The sequence below is a fragment of the Lytechinus pictus genome, unplaced genomic scaffold (assembly GCF_037042905.1).
Source record: "Lytechinus pictus isolate F3 Inbred unplaced genomic scaffold, Lp3.0 scaffold_19, whole genome shotgun sequence".
Lineage (NCBI taxonomy): Eukaryota > Metazoa > Echinodermata > Echinoidea > Temnopleuroida > Toxopneustidae > Lytechinus > Lytechinus pictus.
In genome coordinates, this window is record NW_026974140.1 from 14,654,511 (window position 1) to 14,679,513 (window position 25,003).

The window sequence follows — 25,003 nt, forward strand, 5'->3', positions numbered from 1 at the left end:
GGTATAGCCTATAAACCAGAAATTAGACAAAAGGGTTAATGACTAAATGGCAATTCACACCAAATGGTTGTAAATGAAGTAAAGACCATATACAGTAGACCAAATGCAAAGTAGACAAAATAGGTGTAGACCAAATGGCAATTTTTTAAAAACTGCCTGGAAATGTAACTTTTTATGTTCCCTTGAGTAGTCTTTACAGACAAGTGTCACTTAACATACCTTCTTTGGTTGCCTAGATTGTCTTAACGACCGAGCTGCATTTACAATGGGTAAGAGAGATGGGTCTCCGTCACCATCCAATGATCTGAAAGACGTATCTCCATTCTTCTCCTCATCATCCTCCTCCATCTCTTCACCTGCATCTTCCACCTCATGATCTTCAGGGACATAGACCCACTCATAGGTATCCTAATAGAAATGAGAGGTTATAAGCTACTGTTAGAAGCTACTGAAATCCTGCTATTCTATTGGTTAAGATGAATTTCATCATCCTCCATCTCATATCTTCAGGGATGTAGATCCACTCATAGGATCCTAACAAAAAGTACTGTATAGGTTACAAGATACTGTTAAAAGCTACTGAAATCCTGCTATTCCATTGGTTAAGATGCATTTCATCATCCTTCATCTCATGATCTTCATGGCTGTAGATCCACTCATAGGATCCTAACAAAAAGTACTGTATAGGTTACAAGATACTGTTGAAAGCTACTGAAATCCTGCTATTCCATTGGTTAAGATGAATTTCATCATCCTCCATCTCATATCTTCAGGAATACAGACCCACTCATTGGGATCCTAACAGAAATGATATAAGCTAAGTACTGTTAAAATCTACTGAAATCCTGCTATTCCATTGGTCAACATGCATTTCATCATCCTTCATCTCATGATCTTCAGTGATGTAGATCCACTCATAGTATCCTAACACAAATTATAGGTTACAATCTACTGTTAAAAGCTACTGAAATCCTGCTATTCCATTGGTCAAGATGCATTTCATCATCCTTCATCTCATGATCTTCAGTGATGTAGATCCACTCATAGTATCCTAACAAAAATTATAGGTTACAAGCTACTGTTATAAGCTACTGATACTGCTATTCCATTGGTCAAGATGAATTTCATCACTTTCAACCCTTCACTTGCATCCTCAATCTCATGATCCTCAGGGATGTTGACCCACTCATAGGGATCCTAAAAGAAATAAGTTTTAACCCACTGTTATAAGCTTGAGAGCAAAGTTGGCTCAGTCGGTAAGGTGTCTGCCCGTCGAACCAAAGATCGTGGGTTCGAGTCCATCCCGGGTGGATGACTGAAGCCAGTGCATTGTGTGTAAACGTCTCTCCCCGTTTCATAGATGCAGGCTATGCTACAGTGGAAAACACTCCATCCCTCGGATAGGACGTTAAATAGAGGCCCCGCATATAGGAGAGTCACCACCATTGCACGTTAAGAACTCACTGCACTATTCGAATAAGAGTAGAGGGAAACCCCGGTGTAGTGGTCCACCTGCATTCCCCTAACCAGTTATATCGGGAGGAGAGAGATGCGGGTCACAGTTCTGTGTGCGCGCCTTATAGGTGACCCAGATTGGCTGGCTCCTCCAAAAATGCGCCTTTGAAGGTCTTTGACAGATGGCACGATACAAATGCTGTGCATCATCATCATCATGATAAGCTACTGAAATCCTTATATTCCATTGGCCTTCATCCACATCCTTTATCCCAAGATCCTATACGGGGAGTGGAGTTGTAGACCAACCTATATGAATTCTAACACAAACAATGTATCAGCAATTCTCATAGCTACATAATCGCTCTGTCAATAACATATCACAATGTGTCAAAAGCTGCTAGGCTCCACCTAGATGCCTACACCATCGCAATTGTTTGTATTAATCTGTTAAATACTGAATTCTGAAATTCCCATAGGCAATGTACAGGGACAACCCATTTCTACTTGACAACGGGTTAATTCAACTACTTTATTTGTAAAACATAAACAATGGCATACTGGGGGGATTGGGGAAAGGGGGGGGGGGGGCTGGAGACCCCTAAATATTAAAAAATATATATTTTCATGCACTCACTGTGCCGCCCATATGTGCTGGTAATGATTCTGGAGCAATGTATGTCTGAACCTCCTTTCCTCTGATAAACTTGATGTGTTCTCTGGCTTGCTGGGAGAGGATCTTCTCAACGATTTTCCACAGGGCTGTGAAGACAAAGGGGGAGGGTGGAAGGAATATAAGATGAGGATTCTTATCGGTTCACAAGTCAGGCATTTAAAGCTTCAATATTTACAAAGGCATATTGCCAATATATCTAAAAGCCAATTAGAGATCTTGCTCAGCGTCTTTTCCCATTTAATCTTCAAGTTTCTGCACTGACAAAATAGGGATCAGGAAAGTTATCGTGAAACCCTGAATGTGGCAAAGCTGATTGACAAGATGTTTGTAAAGCTGTGGAACTTCTTGACAGAGCTGTAAATATGGACAAACTGAATCTGTCCCTGGGCTAATTTGCCCTCTTTAAAGTCAAGACCGTTAGGAGGAAAAAACTAAGAATCATTCTTTCTTGTCAGGATGGAGACAAAAATCTACCATAACACAGGTTAACTGTAAGATTTGTTGATCATAAAAGAATACATGAATTTCCAAGTAGTCTGTACCTCCAGATAAAACTCCTCAAAGTCAAGTGAGACAGTAACTAATGACTGTTAATAGCTAACAAGATAAAGCTGAGTGTTGATGCTCTTAGTTATGCCAATATTCTTCAAAATGCAATACATTTATAAAATGCACACATATCAACAATATACTTACTGTTAAGTATCCAAGGCATATCATAGATATACAGCATCTCTGCACAAAAGAACAAATATAAAAGGTAAGTCAGAACAAGTAATTTACAAAAAATAATGCATTACATATAGCATATATAACGTACATAGTATAATTGAAGCAGTATCATACGGTAAAAATCCAAGAACTCTTACTCACACATAGAGCAGCTTGATGTCATACAATCTATTATAAATGGATAAGGTCGAGTATCCTTAAAATAATACTTACCAACGAGAGCAGGGAAGTATAGCTCAAAGCACTGGATCTTGAATCGAATCAAATCTATATCCTGTAAGATGATATGTGAGAAGAATAATAAGAGAAGGAAGATGTAAATGAGTTGACTGAAATAGAAATGATTTGGTCTAGCGGATCTTTGGCAGGACTGCAAAGATCTACTGTCAAGGAATTATATTACAAGTAAACGTTTCTCAATTGATAAGGGCTTTGCAGGTGGATACATTTTTTTTTAGATATTAGCATGCTTTAGAAAATGGGGAAAATCATACTTCAACTTTGTTATTTTGATTGGGTTTTTATTTTTTTGTTTAAACTTAGATACACTTTACTTCCAAACCAATTCAGATATGATATATAACAAATTTATATCAAAGAAGACTTGATAAATACTTTCACAAAACAGTAGATATACAAGAGTGAAAAAAAAGATATCTATAGACAAACACAACACACTTTAACACAAAAATTAATGCAGAATATTTTTTAACTGGAATTTAAATTGGATTGGAAAATGGTGGGAGCAAAAAGCTAAGGGATGGTTTAGTATAAGTAAAAAAAATAGAAGATTTAAAAATAAAATTGTACAAGAAACATAAACTTTAAGATCAAATGAAAAAAAAATAAATAGATAAACAAGAGAGTAAAGAAGATAATCAATATTAAGTCATGTCTGACGAATTAAATAGGGCCAGCATATATTTTTTATGTCCAAGTATAAATTTTAACATTTTTAAGACAATACATGTACCTAATATTTTAAGTATGAATTTCAGAATCAATACTAAATAGAAACCATGTTAATCATATGGAGTATCACAGTGATGACATATTTTAAAAAATACATTTCATTAGTTTTAAATAATATCTTTTCAGGATCTCAATTAAAAACATCCACAACCCAAAGTCGGTAGTACACAGAGCAACATAAGGCTCGTCTAAAGTTGCACTATGGATAAGGAATACATACCTGCCAACATTTAGAAACGCAAAATCTAAACAACCAATGGCTGGCGATCCAGGGGGTCAACTACATGTACAGTATGCCCCTGGCAGGGTTCAGCAACAGAGCCCTATGTGGGGGTCAAAAAGGCAGTGCCCCCTGAAGCTCCTGGATTTGAAGTAACTAACCCTAGAAGGATTGAGCTATGTATTTAGGACTGGAGACATGGATTGGTCTATGGTAGTTCCTCCCCCATTTTAATTTTCTCACATGAAATTTCAGAAACCAGGATGTCCTGATTTGGGGCCATTTTGAAAGTTGAAAATTGGGATGATCCTGATAACATTGGGACAGTTGGCAGGTCTGGGAATAACATTTCATCCAACTAATGCCACAGTTCAACCATTCTCACTAACTCACCATATTTGATACTCCTCCACCTGTCATATCCTCTAATACTACAATTCTGTTCTCTGGATCTTCTTTCTGGAGTTTGTTCAACCAGTAGACAGTCATCTTTTTAGCCCACATCTGATTCTCAGGTCCCTTCTGATAGTGCTTCACCCGGTACCATACTATTGACAATATAACATCATCATGTGGTAGAAAAGGTCATCATTTGGATATGCATGTTGCATCAAACGTAATGTAACAGTCCCCTTAAAATTTGTGTATCTTTTGAGTTTACATGATTTTAATGAAGTTAATCAGAAGTTAAAGGAGAATGAAATCTTTGGAACAAGATAGCTTGTGTGAAAACAGAAAAATCAAAGTAACAGATCAACGAAAGTTTGAGAAAAATTGGACAAATAATGAGAAAGTTATGAGCAATTAAATATTGCGATCACTAATGCTATGGAGATCATCACATTGGCAATGCGACAAAGATGTGTGATGTCACTTGTGAACAACTCTCCCCATTACTTATATTTCACTTAAACTGCCTCTTTTTCACATCTATCAGTAGAGCATATATTTTTTTCTACAGTGCGTAACAAAAAAATTTTACACTTTGAAAAAGCCCTGGGAATTAAAACATATACATGTGGGTAATTTTTTCACATATAATCTTGGGTTTGGGTCTCATCTATCTAATGAAAGTAAAAAGTTTTGACAGAATGTTACACTTGAGTGAGCATTGTCCATTTTTGTAAAGCTCGCAGAAATCTGTTTGCGCAGAAATGCTCGTTTTCACGCTGTGTAAAGGGGAAGGGGCGAAATCAAACTTACCCTGCGAAACTTTTCTCATCCATTTCCCTTGCACTTTTAGTCAATTGAAATAAAACGGATACATCCAAGCATTTTGTAACAATTTTGCCACCCAAATTGAAATTTCAACACTTAGTAAGCACAACCTCTACCCTTTTTTGTGCCAGCTAGATCTGAGGACATAACTGAATCTGAACAAAAGTTTATATCAGACATCTCCAGCATTTTTTCACTAAGTTTGTAACATTTAAAGTGGGTTTACATTTCATTTTTCATTTAATACTTGTTTCTCCACACTTTCCCAAGCTTGACAATGATCAACAAAATGAAAATGAAGCCTAAGCCATTTCATGTAAATCACAGCTAAATGTAAAGCAAATATCGTCACGATGGCCTCGGTGTGTGGGGGAGTGGGGTGGGGCGCAATGCACTCTTCGAAGTGTTTTGGGCAAGGAAACAAGTTTAAAAAAGGTAAAAGATATCATCTATTCCAATTTTACTAGCTAAATTCCACGTGTTCTTCATGATTAAGGTCTACTTTTATTCGTATAACTATTTCAAAGTTCTGCGCAAATCATTTTTCACTAACTTTTCAAAAGTGGTGCTCACTCAAGCAGAAATATTTTTCGACAGTTATATCGTCATTTGCTTAAATGGATCTGTACCAATGTTAAAATGTGGAAAATCCTTCAGGATATTACAAATATATAATTTTACAGGATTTTTTCTATGTGTAAATTTTTTTTTGATACGCACTGTATAAGAGGGCATGTAATACAGATTTTTAAAGAATACATCATGGATACACCATAAGAAAAAGCAAAAAGAGACATTTTGGGGGTATTTTAAAGTCCATCAAAGGGAAAGTTGTTCACAAGTGACATCACATATCCTTGTCGCATTGCTAATAGGAGGATCTCCATAGCATTAGTGACTGCAATATTCAAATGCTCATAACTTTCTCATTATTTGTCTGTTTTTTATTACACTTTCTTTGTTTCGACACAAGCCTACTTGTTCCAAAGGTTTCATTCCCCTTTCATAATATAATTGGTGGTACTGGATATTGTGTATATTGTATATCTAGGTTTCATGGAATAATAAAAATAATAATAAAAAACATTTATAGGGCGCTTAATACAGGCGTTTCTAAGCGCAAATGGGAACTTACATTTTCAAAATTATCAGTAAAATTAAAATATTATTTCTTAGAAAAGGTATTTTCATTATTTTCTTTAATCAGAACAGAATCCTAGTATGTTGACCTGAAATAACATTTTACTATGAATTTGTTAAGTCCAGTCCATTGATTGGTGATAACTGATACATGTAGCTCATATAGTCAAGTTTTGTGAGTATAATACATTTTCAGAATAATGTATAAATAATTCAAAGATTAACCAACCTACATGTTGATTAAAAGTTTATCTTCAATATAAGTAGCAATTTGAAAAAATTCATATATCTAGAAAGTATTTTTTTTTTTCAATTGTATAATTTGCAATTACAATATCAAACTTACCAATCCATTGCAATTTGCTGTATATCAGTATTCTGATATGTACAGCAAATAAATGTCACGACAACTGGTTATAATTTGCTGTTTAAACAAAGAATGACTACAATTTTGTCTTCCTCAACAGTTTAACAAAATAGTTTGTTTGATTTTTTTTCTTCTCTGGACCTACATGTACATGTATGTGTACTTTAAAGGACAAGTCCAGCTCAACGAAAAGTTGATTTGAATAAAAAGAGAAAAATCCAACAAGCATAAAACTGAAAATTTCATCAAAATCGGAGGAAAAATAAGAAAGTTATGACATTTTAAAGTTTTGCTTAATTTCACAAAACAGTTATATGCACATCCTGGTGGGTATGCAAATGAGGAGACTGAGTGATGACGTCATCCACTCACTTTTTCTTTTTTATTTTAGTATATATGAAATAGGGAACATTCTATTTTTCTCCTCATTGTCAAGTGAAACAACGATTAATTCTTCCCTGAACATGTGGAATGAGCATTGTTTAATACTACATGTATATGATTCAGTCAAATCGGTCCTTAATGTCAAATCTATAAAAAATGAAATATTGTATAATTCAAACAATAAAAAACAAAACAAATAGTGAGTGAGGGACGTCATCGACTGTCTCACTTGGGTTGTGCATATCACTGTTTTGTGAAAAATAAGCAAAACTTTAAAATGTCATAACTTTCTTATTTTACATCCGATTTCGATGAAATTTTCAGTGTAATGCTTGATGGATTTTCCTCTATTTATCCAAATCAACATTTGTCTTGGGTGGACTTGACCTTTAAACACTAACTTGAGGATTTACATCAAATGAATAATGAGGTACATGGCTATAGCAAATGAGAGAACTTTTCCTTAACTTTGTCACCATCTACTCATCACCAAATTACCAATTGAAATTTATATTTATCAAACATCTATAACATTCTCATTAATATTTATCAAACATCCATAACATTCTCATTTATATTTATAAATTTAACTATCCTGTTATACTTATTTCCTGCTTTCACAAAAGTCCTTTATCATCAAGGTTAGATTCACTTAAATCATGGAGGTACATGTACCTCCAAGCTTGAATCTTAGGTTAAGGTTTTGTGTTGATAACACTATTGTCGCTGAATAACTCACACAGGAGAGATAAAAATAAATGATACATGCAGGAATCAAGTTTATTAGCACTTCGGTGGATGAGTATTGACTTCTCAATATATCATTCAAGTGCACAAAAGAGCTTTTGCCTATAGTATCAAGGTTTAACATTGCGTAAAGCGGTATTAAAATGCAGATTTTTATCTTGGTAGTCGTGATGAATGGCTCACTTAGCCTTATTGTGCATATATGATAAATGAAATAAAATATTGATCACATCATCTCTATAAAAACAAAGTTATTCATCTATTCATACCTGTAGATTTTATAACTAGGCTAGATGAGAAAACAATAACTAGAGTATTAGTACAAAGATAACAGAACAATACTATCATAATCTAGTACCATTCAAAGACAGGGATCACCCAGAAGAATTGTGAATAGATTATTGTCGTTGACTGGCGCACACATAAATAACTTATATCGAAAAGCAATATAAATTATCCTTTGTGAGATTTCAAGGATCAACTGATCATAATTACATGAAAAAAATACCTGTCATAAAACAAAAAGTAAATCTCATAACATGCACATTAAGGCAAGTATCCAAGCTAGTTATTTGTTAGCAGACTAATTTCTCACTTCCTGTCAAATATCATGTGATGATTCTCAACACAAAGTGTTCTTCAAAAGTGATAATGAATTTGGATGATCAGAATTTCCTTTCTTTTCTATCTTATACATGTATTATCCCAACAGAACATATTTTGAAGAATAAACCCCAAGAATTTCCATGAACCAGTTTGATATTTTCCATGACCAGTACAGGTCTTTGGGTTTCCGTCGAAGCAATTCAAGTTCCACAACATACAGATCATCCAAATGTGGCAATAATCATGTACATACATGTATACAGGTTTGACCAATAACCCAGAATAATTTCAAAGATTTTCAATGACTTGCTAGTTTCCATTTGAAAAATATGATTCCACGTAACCAACCAAAAAAATTCATTTTCCATGATTTTCCAGACTTTTTCAGACCTCAAGTCATTGATTTTGTTCTTTACCTTTCTGTGTAATAAGCCTCCACAATATAAACATATAGCTAATAAGAATACATACATGTAGCAATCACCAAAATGAATAATAAAAACACCATCCAAAAAGAAGAAAAACAGATGTAGACAAGAATGGTTTGAGAAAGTCCTCAAGAGTTCAAGGTGTATTACTCTGACTCAACATGTTTCATTGATATTTATACTGAGGTATACCTTACCAGGGAATAATTTTCCTAATCGCAATTTGCTCCATATCTTTAAAAGATTGCTACACAAAAAGTTATTTGCATAACAGATTTTTACATAGGATTGTAGAGAACTTTAATAGTTGTGAGCTTTTCTCTTATGACCAAAATTGCCAATCAAATTTGATATTAAAAAGCAATATTATTCCCTGTATACCAAGACTTTACTTCAAATTTGTGAGCATGTATTAATTAATGTTTTACCTGTGATAAGCTGATAAGTACTTACAGATTCTATGCCCATTCTTGTCTGTTGCATGAGAATATAAACCACCCATTTGTTGGAGATCTTCAGGGAAGGAGTCAAAGGTAAGGTCTGAAGGGGGAAAAAAGATACACATGAGTCAACCTTCCAAAAGTCAACAGATTTGTATGATCTCAAGAAATTCAACTTTATGAGAATATATTCATATCTCCCATGTATAGTGGTTTTTAAGGGGACTGTATATCTATCTACCTATCTATTCACCTATATATCTATCTATCTATCTATCTATCTATCTATCTATCTATCTATCTATCTATCTATCTATCTATATATCTATCTATCTGTCTGTCTGTCTGTCTATCTATATATCTATTCACCTATCTATCTATTCAATCTATCTATCTATCTATCTATCTATCTATCTATCTATCTATCTATCTATCTATCTATCTATCTATCTATCTATCTATCTATCTATCTATCTATCTATCTATCTATCTATCTATCCATCCATCCATCCATCCATCCATCCATCCATCCATCTATCTATCTATCCATCCATCCTTTTATCTATCCATCCATCCATTTATCCATCCATCCATTTATCTATCCATCCATTTATCCATCCATCCATCCACCCATCCATCTATCCATCCATCCTTTTATCTATCCATCCACCTATTTATCCATCCATCCATCCATCCACCCATCCATCCATCAATCTATCCATCCATTTTTCTATCCCATCAACTGCAGATCTTGTATGGAAAAATTCTGATGCTGTATTATACATTGATTTACTAAACATTCCATATTCTTTTTATCTACCTTCCTACCTACAAATCCATCTATCTATCTAACTATTCATTTATGCATCATCTATGTAATAAACCTATCATCTGTGAATTCACTCACCGTTCACTCCATATTCTTTCCTCCATTTTAATATCCTGGTGAGTTTATCCAGAGCAATATCAAGGTTCATCTTTCCAATGAGAAGGACATGGTACATGTAGGCATCAGAGCTTCGGATCCAGTCCAAATCTCTCGCATCAAATTCTGGGTCATCTGTTGGACAAGAAATCACAAAAATAAATTCCTTAGAATACTAAATTACTGATTGATTTAGTTTTTTTTTTAAATAAAACATGATGAGTCCAATGATGATATCACGCTGTATTTCACATTTGACTACTATTAAATTATTTTTTAATCCCACACAGTAGTGCTTGAAAAGCGATATCAATATTTATAGATCATTACAGAAGTTTCAAGGTTCAAATACATTCATCTCTCTTTGGGTTATTCTTCTGAAATTAGCACAATCACTGAAAATTATTCATATACACTGTAAGGTCATGCATTTTGAACTCATCCAAATCTAATGAAATTGCAAAAAAAGAAGAAACAAACCTTGAGCATTTTCTTCAAAAAATTTCCTTCGAAGTTCCTCAATGTTTTCCTTATTTTCCTGTAATGAAACAATCGCACAAGCATTTTATAGTGTTTATTTTATAGTATTCCCCTTGTGTCTTTGATTGTGATTATTTGTCCAAAACAACAATGTGTAAAGATCATACCCAGTCCATATACTGTATATCCTCTTGGCTATTAATTCTACTGTTTAATGCCTACCTGCTGCGATGGGATGCCAGGCACAGCTTAGACAGGAAAAAACGTTGTTTCAGACATATTACTATCATCCCCATTCACCGACGGTAACCCGATAGTACGAGCCCCATGGGTAAAACCTTCCACCAATTTGGTGGGGGAAACATTGTCTCTTAGCATTTCTTCTTCTGATTTTAATAGGTGTATGAAATACATTAATACCCACATGTTTCCTTTATATAGATTATACGATTTCTTGTGATATTACTGATTATCGGATCAAATACTGAAAATATACATTACCAACGTAACAACACCCCCTCTCTACTGTGTCCAAAGTCACCCCTGTTTCTGAAGTCACCCCAGTTTACGGTAAAAATATTTTGTTTCTTGGTTTTCTTAAATTAATCACCGGAGATGAAAAACTGGCAGCCAAGTTGTTTATAGTTAGGGTTTTATCAAGACATTCTGATTTATGGAATCTCTGATATCCCGGCCAATTAATGCGAACTACAAGTTCAGAACGTGCACACAATTAGCGATACAAAGACAAGTCTGAGCAGCATAAAAATTGCGATATATTGCAAATGGTAAAGACGTCTATAAAGGATGATGATGTGATTCAAGATGGTAATTTATGGTACTACCGAAGGACCGAGGATGACTATGTTTTGATCACCTAAGGAATTTAAGCTATTGGTCTAAGGTACATGTACGTTATTTCAAAATTTACATATTTTCTTGACAAATTGGATTGACTTCCATTGACGAGTGGATACCATGCGCGACCATTGGGTCTCAAAAAGCACCCTAAACACGTATTTTCCATATTCTGAAAATGCACCCCTTAACACGTATTGGCGTGTGAAACCCTACCCTTAACAAGTATTGGAAACAAAACGATACTCTTGGCAAGTATTCCCTGAAATGAACCCCTTAACAAGTACAGGAATATTTTGTCACGGGTCCTTCAGTCGTTGGTTTTACCCACTTGTTCACTGCAACCATCCTGCCTGTGGGGAATCTACAGGTAGGAGACTATGGCATGCCAATGCTGTACAGAGCACACACTTAAAAAATCATTAAAATATCATTTTTGTGACCCAAATTACTAATTTCCATACAGTTGCAATTTATTTTTCAATAGTAACTTGGGAATAATTTTTGTATTCACTAGAGCGCTCAAAAACTTGAATTTTTGGCATATTTTTGTGCACGCCCTCTATTGGTGGAAAGTAATATGGCAAGAAAATTTTCATTTTTTATCTCTATTTTTAATTAAGAAAAAAATAATTTAATAAAGAATCAAATTTACTTAGGGGCCAAGTTGTATGACGAATAGGTGTAATGGAAACTGTCAGTGTAAAAAATCAAGCATTTGTCCCCCCAAAAAAGAGAAAATAAGCCAAACATTGCCACCCTTATTTTGCCACACATGGAGATATAACTGAGAACAAGGTTATAACTTATATCATAACTAAGCCTGAGTCGAATCGATTTTAAAATCGGTGTTCGATCGATATCATCGAGCGCCGGTGCAGATTTTGCAAAATTGGTGCATCAAAAAAAAAAAATACACAATCAATCATCAAAAATCAAAATAACAGTAATGTCCAACTTGACTACTACTTACTTGATTTATATTGCCCCCAAAATGAAACCGATTGTTTAATTATGATGCCTATTCACCATTAATTTGAAGTTTATTTCGATCATAGTTCGAGTCTTACTAGTCTGCTCGTGCCGAGATAATGTATGCACGATGAATTTATGAACGGAAGTCGCCATCGATCGTGCGTGCGCAGTACTGTGCTTTAATCAAACCAGAAAATGGCCGGAAAATTGGCGCGATAAATGTAAAATAAATCTTGCTTTCATGAACCAAATTAAAATCATGACCATAGCACACGATTTAATCGTAATAATTGACAATAATTCGCATATATGATAATCATTAGTATGAATTTAGAGCTTGATGTGAAACGTTTGTATTTCGTATCAATTTTCAATGACGGACATCACATGACGATCGAGTTGAGTGAGTGCACTTGTCTAAAAAAATAATTATCACGTCAGGATTGATTCTCGAACATTGTTAAACATGCAGAAATTCTTTTCAAGATCGTAATATCACCATAACATTTTACATGACAAAACAGAGAAAATTGCGTTTGATATTTTTTCCCATCAATTTGAAGCTAGTTTGTGCCCAACTTTGTGCTCTGATTTCATGAATGGAAAATATGTCATACGTCATCGAACGCGCATGCGCATTGTGCTTCTTTTCTTGGAGCTCGGACATGTCGTCCAGAGATGGAATAAAAATAAAGATAAATGCCAGTATAATACTATTAATTCTTCCATATGAACATACTTTGCTGACATCGTCATTTTTTTAGTATGGCCATAAAATCTTATTAAATCGTAATTATTTAACATCCAATAATACTTTATATGAATTTAGAGCTCGATCCGAGACATTCGTATTTATTTCGATCGCATGCTCTTGTGTCTGACTCTAAAATAAAGAATGGATTATCAGGATTAATTCTCGAACATCGTCATAACTCATATTCCACAATATTTCCTAACAATCGTTATATCAGCATTGAATACCAATTAAAATGACCATCCAGAGAAAATTACGTATTTATTCCCATCAATTTATTTGGAGCTCATTTTGGATCCAACTACCCCGCCAACTACACAATCTCAGGCGAGTTACAGCGCTCTCCGCTGGTCGCACTTGTTTGCTGGCGCTCGGGAGAGTGAGTGTACGGCCGGGGCTGGTGTGTGCGAGTCTGGACTGCGAGTGCTAGTTGACCGAAAATCATTCGGATCGACTCTGCTTGATTCATGTCTTTAATATTGTTTCATTTTAAACTTATATGTTGTCATCTGCAAATATCATTGTTGGAGATACTTTAGGAAGAATTCTGCATTGGTCAACGGCCTTTTTTGTGTTTTGTGATGGAAAATACAAACAAAATTTGCTCCTTCATCTGCTTGTGCAACGCTCACCCGGCTAGCGCATACCGTCAGTGCATGCAGCGCAGTGCGTGCATAGTGCATCGATGCGACGGCTGGAGCTAAAAAAATGACTCGATTTCCCCGCCTTCAAAATTCGATGCATCGATGTTCGATCGAATTAAAGCTGTCGAACACCGGTTTTCAAAATAATCGATATGACTCCACTCACACGTATTGCGAGGTTAGTATTAGTATACTAACCTCGCACCACGAACCGCGTTTGGCAATGGATTTCTAACTATTGGGTCGCGCGTGCTGGGATCTCACTTCTTGGGTCCACAACACACGACTTCTATGGCTTGATTTTTCTGTGCGCGGCGGCATGTAATGAACCCTTGGGTGATATGACTCAGGCTTAATCATAACGTTGTTCATTGAATGAGTGGTTTTACCTTTTAATAGTAATACACATCATTTGGTTTAGTACAACCCCACCTTCCACACCTCGTGCAAATCGGACTCTAAACACGTAGTGTTCGGGCAAAAAGGACATCCTTTATAAAACGTTTTAATATTCAATTGTTTTATCATCCCCGCAAATTTGACCCTAAACTCTAAAGGGCCTAAGGCTAAACATGCTAAACACGTAACTTTCCTAGCGAAATAGATACCCTTTTTTTCATTATTTTTGTGTTTTTGACACCCTTATCAGTACGTAACGTGCCCTTTCTTGAAAAAGACATCCTTTTTACGTGTTTTTTGGTCGCGCATGGTATCCACTCGTCAATGTAAGTGGCGCCCCCGGGGGCCCAGCTAGCCGGTAGAACGGGGCGATGCTGTTGAAAATTTCCGCCGCAACTCTCGTGGACAAAATATCGCAATATCGAAACGCCCTTACGGCCTTAGCTAAGTTAGTTAGCGAACTAGACAGCTGGCAGCCGTCTGTTTCGAGGAGTTTTTTAACATTTTTTTTTTTTTAATTTCTCCTCATACACAGACGGCTCGCTAGCGTGCAGCCACCATTAGGGGACTTGCAATGCAAAATCCCCCCGTCGGGGCTCTTCAATTTTTGTCTTTAATGAGTAAAAATTTTGAAAATTCACGCGACCAAAATGCAAATTAATATTCCCTCTTGGCATCAATTGCCAAAAAACGGAGAAAAATCAAGTTAAAAGGAACAAAAACAGTGACTTACCTCGGCTGTCGCGCAAATTCACTTCCCCGTTTTATCCGATCTTAAGTACATAAACATATGGCCATTGAGTCCCCTGTACAGATCGCGCTAGAACTTCGGTCTCTGTATTTGGTGAGAGAAGCCAACGGAGTTCAGGGGCCTGTTGCATGAAAGGGTCTTTCGTAGAACCATTCTACGTAAGAACGAGATATCGCTCAACTGTTTCACAAAGCCGATTTGGGCGATACGAAGAATGGTCCTTGGAAAGACACCTCCAGACATGTCCTACGTAGGCATGATCTTCTTTGCACACCGCCCGCCACCGTCGGCATTGAGAGTAAATGCATTTACGGCAAGCCACACTGACATATCACCTCTAAACATTTTTTTTGGTTGCACTCTGATGCATTTTATCTGGGATGGTGCCAAGTTATGTTTTATATGGGGGCTATAGTTGTCATCAATTTCAGGTCGTCTTTTTGCACGGCAGGACGACCAAAAACGGATGTCATTTTAACTTCTCCGGCCGGGGTACATGTATTATTCCCGGGGGTAATGTATAGGGCCAAATATTTTTTAAAATAATATGTTTTCTTCTATTCTCCCTCCGTCTTATCCCCACCCCTTTTCTATTAAAAAAATAAACTTGAAATACTTGAAATGGGCGGCACTATATCTCTTTAGCCGACCCCAGTCATGCTTTCTCATTAAAGATAAACAACAAATTTCTTTAAAAGAAATTATGTAAGGTAAAAAACGTGTTCAATAACATTCAGCAAAAAAAAACAAGACAAACAAAACTAAGATGTTAAACATGCTAAATCATTTATTTATTTTTATTTTATTTTCATTATAATTTTTTTTTTTTGCCGAGATTTATTTTAATCAATGAAAATTAATTGTTGGATTTGAAACAGTGAAACAAAACAAAAAACCTGCAGCTAATATTGAATTTAAAGAGAAATGCCAGTAGTTGCAGTAAACAAAGATTTCATGAGAAAGTCTGTAAAACCAGGCTTAAATGTCCGTATATCATCGAGGATCTAGATCTGGTACAGTTACATAAACTGAACTTTGTGAAATCTTGAAATCTACGCTGAAAAATGTTCACACTGAAGATCGCCAACACAGATAGGCACACGTGGGACAGTGTATTATTATTGCTGAAATAAAGACCCGACGGAAGTGACAGAATCCGCGCTTATTTTGCTTATTTCTCAGCAATTACACAATTTCTTCCAGAATGCTTTGGCACATATTTTTTATTCATACAAACAGACACTTGGGTGGTCATTTTATTAGATTCTGTAAAAAGTCATTTTGAGATCGTTACCAAAACTGGAATTTATCTTTAAGATACAGATTAAGCCTATAGCTTACGAATCCATCACAATCATTACAAATGAAGATAAGTTCATTAAAGAAAAGATTATGGAAAGTCCATACGAAGAGGCGCATTTTAAATCTTTTATGTTATTTCTTAAACCTTCCATGAATTAAGTGATCATCTTTAAATATGACCAGCGTTTATGATCGTTGTCATATTTAGCATTATTTCTGTAAAAGTATTTGTCCATTGCGGATTGATTCACACCTTTTTCTATGTTTTAATTATTATTGCAAAGTACTACTTTATCCACTTGGACATGTTTGCAGCAATTTTCATATTTTCATTTTCTTCTGTTACTCATCATGCAACTGAGGTATGTTTATACTCTAAATACTCACATTTGTATTTCTTGCGTTATATCTGACAAATAAAATAAATAAATTAGATTTTTCACACGCAGCCTCTCATATTTTCCTTTTTAGTCTCATACAATCAGACACTGTTGATTTTGTTTACTCCATTCAAACCCTATATTTACCTCAACAAATAACATATTAACGCATAATTTGCAAAATTATCATTATATACAAGTATTCTATAAAAATACAGAATATTGAACTCATAAATGTCGAAATTACTTAGTTAAATCAATTTTTATGTCGGACAAGGGTCTCTTTCGTTGAAATATCAATAAAAGGTGTCTCTAAAAAGACACCGTGTTCTAAATAAGGGAAATAATGAAAATTTCGATTTTATTTAGTTATGTTTGTGAATCTTTAAAGTTTTTTCTCTTTTAACATCATAAAGTAAGCTCCATACATCAATTCTACTATCAGTAATAAATAAAACATTATTTGATCTCCTTTTATTGAAATATCGGATTTTATGTAAAGTCGTCATTCAGAAATAAAAGGTTCAGGTGACGATGAAGACTAAATATTTTTCCGATACTATCGATATCAAACGATGTCGCGGACTTGGAAGACAAAATTGCCTTCGTGAAACGGAAAGCGCTGATTTGTCGCCAATCTTCCTATCTCGGAAGAATGGTCCTAGGACGTTCCTACGTATCGCTCATCTCGTCATGTAACAGGCCCCAGCTGAACAACCAACATAACAGAGACCGAAGCTTTTGGTCTATTAGTATTAGCGAACCTGCTTCCCGTTTTGCTTTTACTGCTCTCTTAACTCCCATACCACAACACAATATCAATGTAAAGTTTAACATAACCATAAACATAATGATGAACAACATAATCATACATAGAGCTTCAGACGTACCTCGATTTTCTGTCGAGTTTCATCGGTTGAGGTTACGGCTCCAGCCATTTTCTCCTCGCCTCTCATCAAGACTAAATTTAATGTTATTGTTTGTTAAGTTGTGCGATGAATGCCAAGAACTATGCCAAGCCAAATGTGTCTCGATTGTAAAAGCTTACATTTGATACGATAAAAGCAACTCCTTTTATAGGTTAAATTCGGGAGCAAATCATATTTCTGTTGAAAAAATCATTTTGAATACAATGAAAATCTGTTATATCATGAAAAACTTTGTCTCCCATTTTGGCTCTTCATAATACACACATTAGGGGGGGGGGGGCGGCGGATAAAAATGGGAAATGGTGGGGAAGAGCAGCCCAGGGCACCATGAATGAATGTGGAAATGTTTGTTCCCTTTGATTCCCGAACAAACCACATTACCATGTACATTTTTTTTCTTTTTTGTTGCATGTTAAATATTATATGGTCCTGTAAAGACCATGGAGTTATATGGTATAACACTTTAATAAACTATGTATATGTTGTATCAGAGTGACATTATCTGTAGTTTTCTCCCTTAAAATGACTAGTTGCCCCATTTTGCACACAACCCAACTTTAAAAAATGTTCTGAAGCCCGGCCCTGACCCCCCCCCCCCCCACCTCCACACTTGTCTGCCAAATAGTAAGCTTTTTTGTAAGTCTGCCACAAATATTTCTTTACTGAATTAAAAGCAGGAAGTAACGTAAGCCTATCATCACATCTGAAAATAAATGTGCGTACTGGTTGATCAAAGTAAGGTTATCAACCCTACAAACTGCTCTTTCTCCCCCCCCCCCCACCCCCTCCTCTCCCTTCTCTCTCTCTCTCTTCCCGCTTTCTTTCTCTCTATCTGTCTCCCCCCTCCCTCCCCATCTAAAGTTCCTTTTTTTTTCTACAAAAAAAATCAACTCTGCATCTGTTGTTCAGTAGCTAAATAGAAAACTAAAGCAACAACAAAAAATAACAAAGTTGCAATTATTTCAATATTAATTTAATTGAATTATTCATTTTTCCCAATTTTAATTTATAATCACATTCAATCAAAGAAATATATCCTAGACAAAATATCATACATCACACACTTCTAATTAAGTAGATCTCTATGAATACTTCAACAAGGCATTCAATTCAAGGTGACTCACATACATTTGCACAATAAATATCTACACAAAGACCTGTTTTTATGAAGAAAAAAATCCAGTTCATAATCAAGGATTTCAGTCCCTTTTTTCTTATATTTGTTTAGCCATTGACAAAAAGGTCATAGGAGAGTAATGTCATTAAAAAATATAGTCAATTTTTTTATGAAATGCATGCATCTGATATTTTTTTTCATATTGTTTGAGGCAGATATGTAGTTCCACCAGTTTCTTCCTCTTTACAATGATGTCATATGTATAATTTGCAGCAATTTGAAATGTGAAACTGGCCAAATTAAAAGTCCCTTTGAGACAAAACTATCATCCAGAAAAAATAACAAGGATTCATTTTTAGTAATATTACACTTCTATTAAACTTGGCTGCCATCCAAGTGTACTTCACATTCTTCAATTACAAGTGACGAATGGGCATCATTATGAAGGAGGATAAATAGGCTTTTTTACTAATGTACAAAATTCTAAATCGGAAATGTGAAAAAAGTGCACGTTTAATACCTTGGTCACATTTGCTCTACGGCGGCCGTACGGCGAGTCGAAAACAGCCGTTTTATTAATTTTAATTCAAACCACCTATATGTAGTTGGACAAAAAAATGTTAAAACGGCTGTTTTCAACTCGCCGTACGGCCGCCGTAGAGCAAATGTGACCAAGGTATAAATATTGGGTTGAAAACAATGCTGGGGGTGATTGAATATTCAAAAAAACATAAAATCCTTGAGACTGAAAATTTTTACATGAAAATAAGAAACTTTATAAAAAAAAATTTCACATCTTAATGTCATCAGGGTCCCATAACACAAAGCTAAGCAATGATCGTAGAACACTTTTCTACGATTGATTGAAATGACTACAATGTACAATCAATCATAAAAATCAAGCGTACGATTAATCACTAACCTTTGTGTTACGGAACCCAGGGTGTTGTAACAAGAGATATGCATACTTTTTACAACTGATTGTAATTTTAGTACATGGTTTGCAATATACATACAGTTATACTTCATTCAATAATTGAGAGTACATTTTATGTAATAGGATATTGTACCCTATAACACAAAGAACTTGTAAAGTATTGGTAAAAAATGGTTTTCATTAGGTCATCATAATCTTTCAATGCATGCATGTACATTTCTCCCCTGCTCTAGTAAATCATCTGCTTAAGTACTTATTATATTCAGATGTATATATATATTTCTTTGCTATCATAATCAAGGTACAGTTATCTTAGTAAAAATCATTCACCTGGCTTTATCGCACATTTATGCCGAAATTAAATATGATTCAAGGCGATTTGGAAATTGCACATAGAAGAGAAAATTAATTACTTAATAAAAAACATGTATATAAATGAAACTATGATTAAGTCAAATACAAGTATAATACAATAATACACAGCTGATTCATGCATAATGGCCCCAAGTGGCCCATCTGTAGCGGTATCTTAAACCATGCATTATAAACATTGACAAATCATTGAATCTTCTTTGGCAACTGTATACAAGGAATGCATGTATCACATCTCACATCAACTGTGAAATGTGGAGAAAAAAAATAATTTCATACAAAGTTAAGATCTTTTTTCCCAAAAGTATGTTCACACACTTCATAATTTAAATTTAGTAATTGTATAAAAATGTCACGTAATAAAAAGACAGCTTAGTAATCATATTCTAGGTTAAGTATTAACTTTAAGTACATTATGTAACATTTATAATTTTGTTGCCGACAGTTTTGTAGCAAAAGGTGTAAATAAAAGGCTTGCTCAATATGATATAATATTGAGTTTAAAGAATGCAGATAGTGTGGAACATTCATGATTATCTCAAACATACCAAGTATACTCTCAAACTTGTCATCAAAACAGATTTTGAAATATCCAATCACAAATTGTTATTTTTTAATTAAGCAATATTTGCTTCAAATAAATAAAAATTTCTATCTAGAGTCCCCCACCCTTTAACTTCCCAACAACAAACTTGATTACAAGATTCATGATACATGCCTTATAACAATACAAAGTGATTGTCCCAGTTCAAAACAATTGTATGGAAATATACATTTCAAAATCGCATAATATTACATGTAAATATTTTATGTCCATAATCTGTTCCTTTCAGCTATTTCATGGGTAGAGGTAGTATATTTCAGACTTCCTGAAAACATAATGCGCATTTGTTTGTTTATAGTACAAAAATTATCTGCAAACTTAAATATTAATACTACTGAACAGTTGCAATCATATGTTAACATGATACATTTTACAAAATTTTTATTATTAAACTACCGGTCATACCTTTTTTATAGGATAATAACAGAGCTGTGGATGACTAAAATAATTTTAAAAATAAAGAACATGAAAAGAGGTGAAATTGCAAAAGCTCATGTACTTTTGGTGTTTTTTTAGGATACCCCTAAAAAACTGAAAATAAGCTAGGGAAAATGCTATACTATCACACCCCTGTTAAATTATAAAATTGTCTTCACATACCCTGCAACCAATGGAAGATCTTTAAATTAAAAAAAATAAAAAAAATATCAGTAGCTTTCCATAAAAGTCACCTGAGTGAATTTTTTTTCTCAAAAAGTAGATAAAGTACAATCTGTTATTTTGCACTTCATTTGAAAGATTGATAATGATTACACAGTAAAAAGTCTCTAATGATCTTTGCACTGTATACTTCTGCACATTATCTTAATAATATATTTACATGTTATAAGATAGATAAAAATAATTGTACACATCTGGTTTGATATTTACAGCAGAAGCAATATATACAAACTACAATTTGCATCAAAAAGCAGTATACACATACAATGCAAAAATATACATACATAACAGAAATAAGAAAATACATACATATACTTTCATAATCATACAGTATGACACAAAATACAGTTCTACAGCTGCAATCTAAGTACAAGTAATTTTTTCATAATAGCACTTTTTGCATCACTGATTCATAAGCAGGGTAAGACATTACACAGAGTTATGAATATAAAAATACACTATTCAAATAATAGTAAGAGGAATGTTAGAAACTAGTGACTTCAAAATTCCAGACAGTGGCAGTAAAGAAGGCAAGACCAACCCCTATGTAAACTGGTAAAGACAGGGTTTATAAAGGTTCATCAAAATCAGACAAAAATTAATATGATGGAAGTGTTACATTTTTTACCAAATCAAAAGAATATTTGCAAGGAAAATAAGGACTTTATATATTGCAATCATCATCAATACCTATAAAAAGGATTTTCTTTATTCCCTTTGGAAGTATTAAACCTACAGCTCTATGGAATGACACCTTTGAAATTATTAACTGAACTACAGGTTAAAAACCATGTTACATTTTCACACAAAAAAAATAATTGGACACCTTAAAACTTATTTCAGGACAAATAATCACCTTTTTTCAATATTTTTATATCTTCGCTAAACAGCCCTTATAGACAACTCTTCTTAAACTGTCAAGAAAACTGGAGACAATCCCGATCCAAAAGCCTCTCAATACACATACAAATAATCTCCACACAATTTACAATAGCCTCTCAAAAAATATTTCAAAAGGATGAATAATTAACTCTCTAAGAAACAAACTAAAAATGAGATGGATGTAATATTTCATTGCAAATTACATATCGATGAGTATGAATGAAGTGCTAGAATGGGCCTGTAAATGTATTACTGACCGGTAATGGGTATGCGACTGGTACTTCTTGAGAGGTGTCGTTGAAGCTGTTGTCAGGCATATAGGAGGGATGGAAACCATAGTTAGGAGGGTAAGCAAGGTTTGGATTCATGACGGAGTACACCCCTGCACCCTGGATAGGGGGGAGGTCAGGATCAACTGGTTCTGAGCGGGGGGTCTTAACCTTCTTCTTCTTCTTGCGTTTCTTGACCGGCTCCACAGGGGGTAATAAGGGAGGATTGCCGTTGGCTATGTACGAATCTCCATTCTCATCGTAAGTTAACCTGAAGGATAATAAATATCAATGTTAGTCATAAGATGAAGAAAAATATTATCTAATCTCTCTCTGTTTAATACGGGATGTTACATGTGCCTACGAATATGAGCATTTAAAGGAGAATGAAACTCTTGGAGCAAGTAAGCTTTTGTGAAAGCAGAAAAATCAAAGAATAAGATCAACAAAAGTTTGAGTAAAATAGGACTAGCAATAGAAAAGTTATGAGCATTTGAATGTCGAGATCACTAATGCTATGGAGATCCTCCCATTGGCAATGAGACCAAGATCTATGATGTCACAGATGAACAACTCTCCCCTTTTGGACACTGAAAATATACCCCAAAACATCTCTTTTTGCTCATTCTAATTATATGACAAACGATTCATCAATGATATAATGTTGTGAAACCTCTGTACTTGTCCTCTCATATAAAGAGAACACCTCACCTTGTGATAGACTCTATAAAAGTGAGAATATAAGTGAAATAAGTACTAAAGTAATGAGGGAGTTGTACGTGTGTGACATCACAGATCTTGGTCGCATTGCCAATGGGAGGATCTACATGGCATTAGCGATCTCGACATGCAAATGCTCATAACTTTCTTATTATTCAATCAATCTTCCTCAAACTTTCAACAATATGTTTCTTTGATTTTTCTCTTTGATATGGATTCAGCTGGTTTCAAGGGTTTCATTCTCCTTTAAAGACACATTTTAACTATTTAAAATGTCATTATGCATGTATTACACTTTTAAATTTGATAAATGATATATGTCTGTTCAACATGCATAGCTTTTTTTTCTAAAATTTTTGGGGAGATAGGTATGATGCTCAAAATAAAGAACAGCTAATTTCAAGTTGTGAATGCTATGACAGTCCTCATCAAATAAAATTAAACAATCAGATAATTAACAATTGAAAACTTGAAAACAGTCATGAATAAACTAACTGAAATGTGTACCGGAATTAATGAAAGGGTAAAACAAATAAATGAAAAAAATCATTATATAATTATTAGATAACAGAGAACAATATTTCTCCTTAAAAATGAATAGATTACACATGGATGATTTGTTAGAATGTAGTTACATACGAAAGTAAATTGGCGAAAAATATTAATATAGCAGAGAAAAGAATGATATGTAGCACTAAAATCTATTTTTTTTTTGCATTAATACAAATCTTTTTACTATGAGCTGGTTGTAGACTGGCCACACTATGCACTGCTTAACTTAATATTTGTTTGTGTATTCATTTTGTTTATTTCAGGTTTTCTTGCTTGCATGATTTTCTTTCAGAATATGCAATCCTTTCAAAAATTTGGTGACAATGGAATTGGTTGATAATAGTATTGCCTCGACATATACATCTATTTACATATCGCACGCGCATATTGCTTGAATTTGCTTCATTCCTGAAGGTAATAAGAATTTAATGTGGACGACATGAAAAAGGATGTTCACAGCAAGTATAAATAATAAGAAAGCTTCGACCCAATTTCACTCTAAAAGATGGGATAAAATGTTTTATATATTCAATTACAATGATTTCACATGACCAACCACTTCAAAGAACCTGTATTAAGGTGGGATTAGTAGACATACCCTCCACTTGATATAGACTGTAAGATACTGAAGCAGAGAGATAAAGCAGATACAAAAACAAGAGTTTGTTAGAGTTAAAGGAGAGTACAATTAGCAATGCTAGTAGTTATAAGTCATTATTATAACTGTAAGAGACTGCAGTAAAGAGATAAACAGATAAAAAAAACAAGCATTGGTGGGAGTTAAACAAAAGTTATTGTACATTTAGCAATGCTAGTAGTAATGAATAATTCCTTAAACTGTAAGAGACTGAGGCAAAGAGATATAGCAGACACAAAAACAAGAGTTGGTTAGAGTTTAATAAGAGTTGGAGCATATTTTACAAATGCTTGTATAATAAAGCACAATAGCTGAAATAGAAAGGGAAATTTCAGAAAATTCTGAAAGAAAAGTTTGAATAATTTCAAATCATGTAAAGCCTTAAAGAAATTGTCATGTTGCCCTCATAAGCCCCAAATCAGAAAGATGGAGCAGTCAGTCATTCTTTTATTTTTACACATATACCTTTGG

At 34.4% G+C, this 25,003-nt stretch overlaps 2 protein-coding genes across 5 annotated transcripts in view; both read right to left on the bottom strand.

The window, feature by feature from the left end:
* LOC129260841 (motile sperm domain-containing protein 2-like) overlaps positions 1-17,860 on the bottom strand; it is a 29,301-nt gene extending 11,441 nt beyond the window's left edge. For both annotated transcript variants that reach the window (XR_010296722.1, XM_054898834.2), the window contains exons 1-9: positions 17,744-17,860; positions 10,791-10,848; positions 10,293-10,445; positions 9,399-9,485; positions 4,449-4,603; positions 3,077-3,137; positions 2,828-2,866; positions 2,093-2,217; positions 220-408 (exon numbers count right to left, since the gene is read on the bottom strand). Coding sequence is in view for 1 of the 2 variants with exons in the window: in XM_054898834.2 (XP_054754809.2) it covers positions 220-408; positions 2,093-2,217; positions 2,828-2,866; positions 3,077-3,137; positions 4,449-4,603; positions 9,399-9,485; positions 10,293-10,445; positions 10,791-10,848; positions 17,744-17,809 (933 nt within the window). In the remaining variant the exon portion in view is untranslated. The remainder of the gene's footprint in view (positions 1-219; positions 409-2,092; positions 2,218-2,827; positions 2,867-3,076; positions 3,138-4,448; positions 4,604-9,398; positions 9,486-10,292; positions 10,446-10,790; positions 10,849-17,743) is intronic.
* Positions 17,861-19,651: 1,791 nt separating this feature from the next.
* LOC129260840 (anoctamin-4-like) overlaps positions 19,652-25,003 on the bottom strand; it is a 38,482-nt gene continuing 33,130 nt past the window's right edge. For 2 of the 3 annotated variants that reach the window (XM_064114191.1, XM_064114189.1), the window contains exon 21: positions 19,652-22,894. In XM_064114191.1, coding sequence (XP_063970261.1) covers positions 22,890-22,894 — 5 coding nt within the window. In that variant the 3' untranslated portion in view covers positions 19,652-22,889. Of the gene's footprint in view, positions 22,895-24,493; positions 24,521-25,003 lie in introns of all 3 variants that reach the window. The other variant, XM_064114190.1, reaches the window with a different exon arrangement.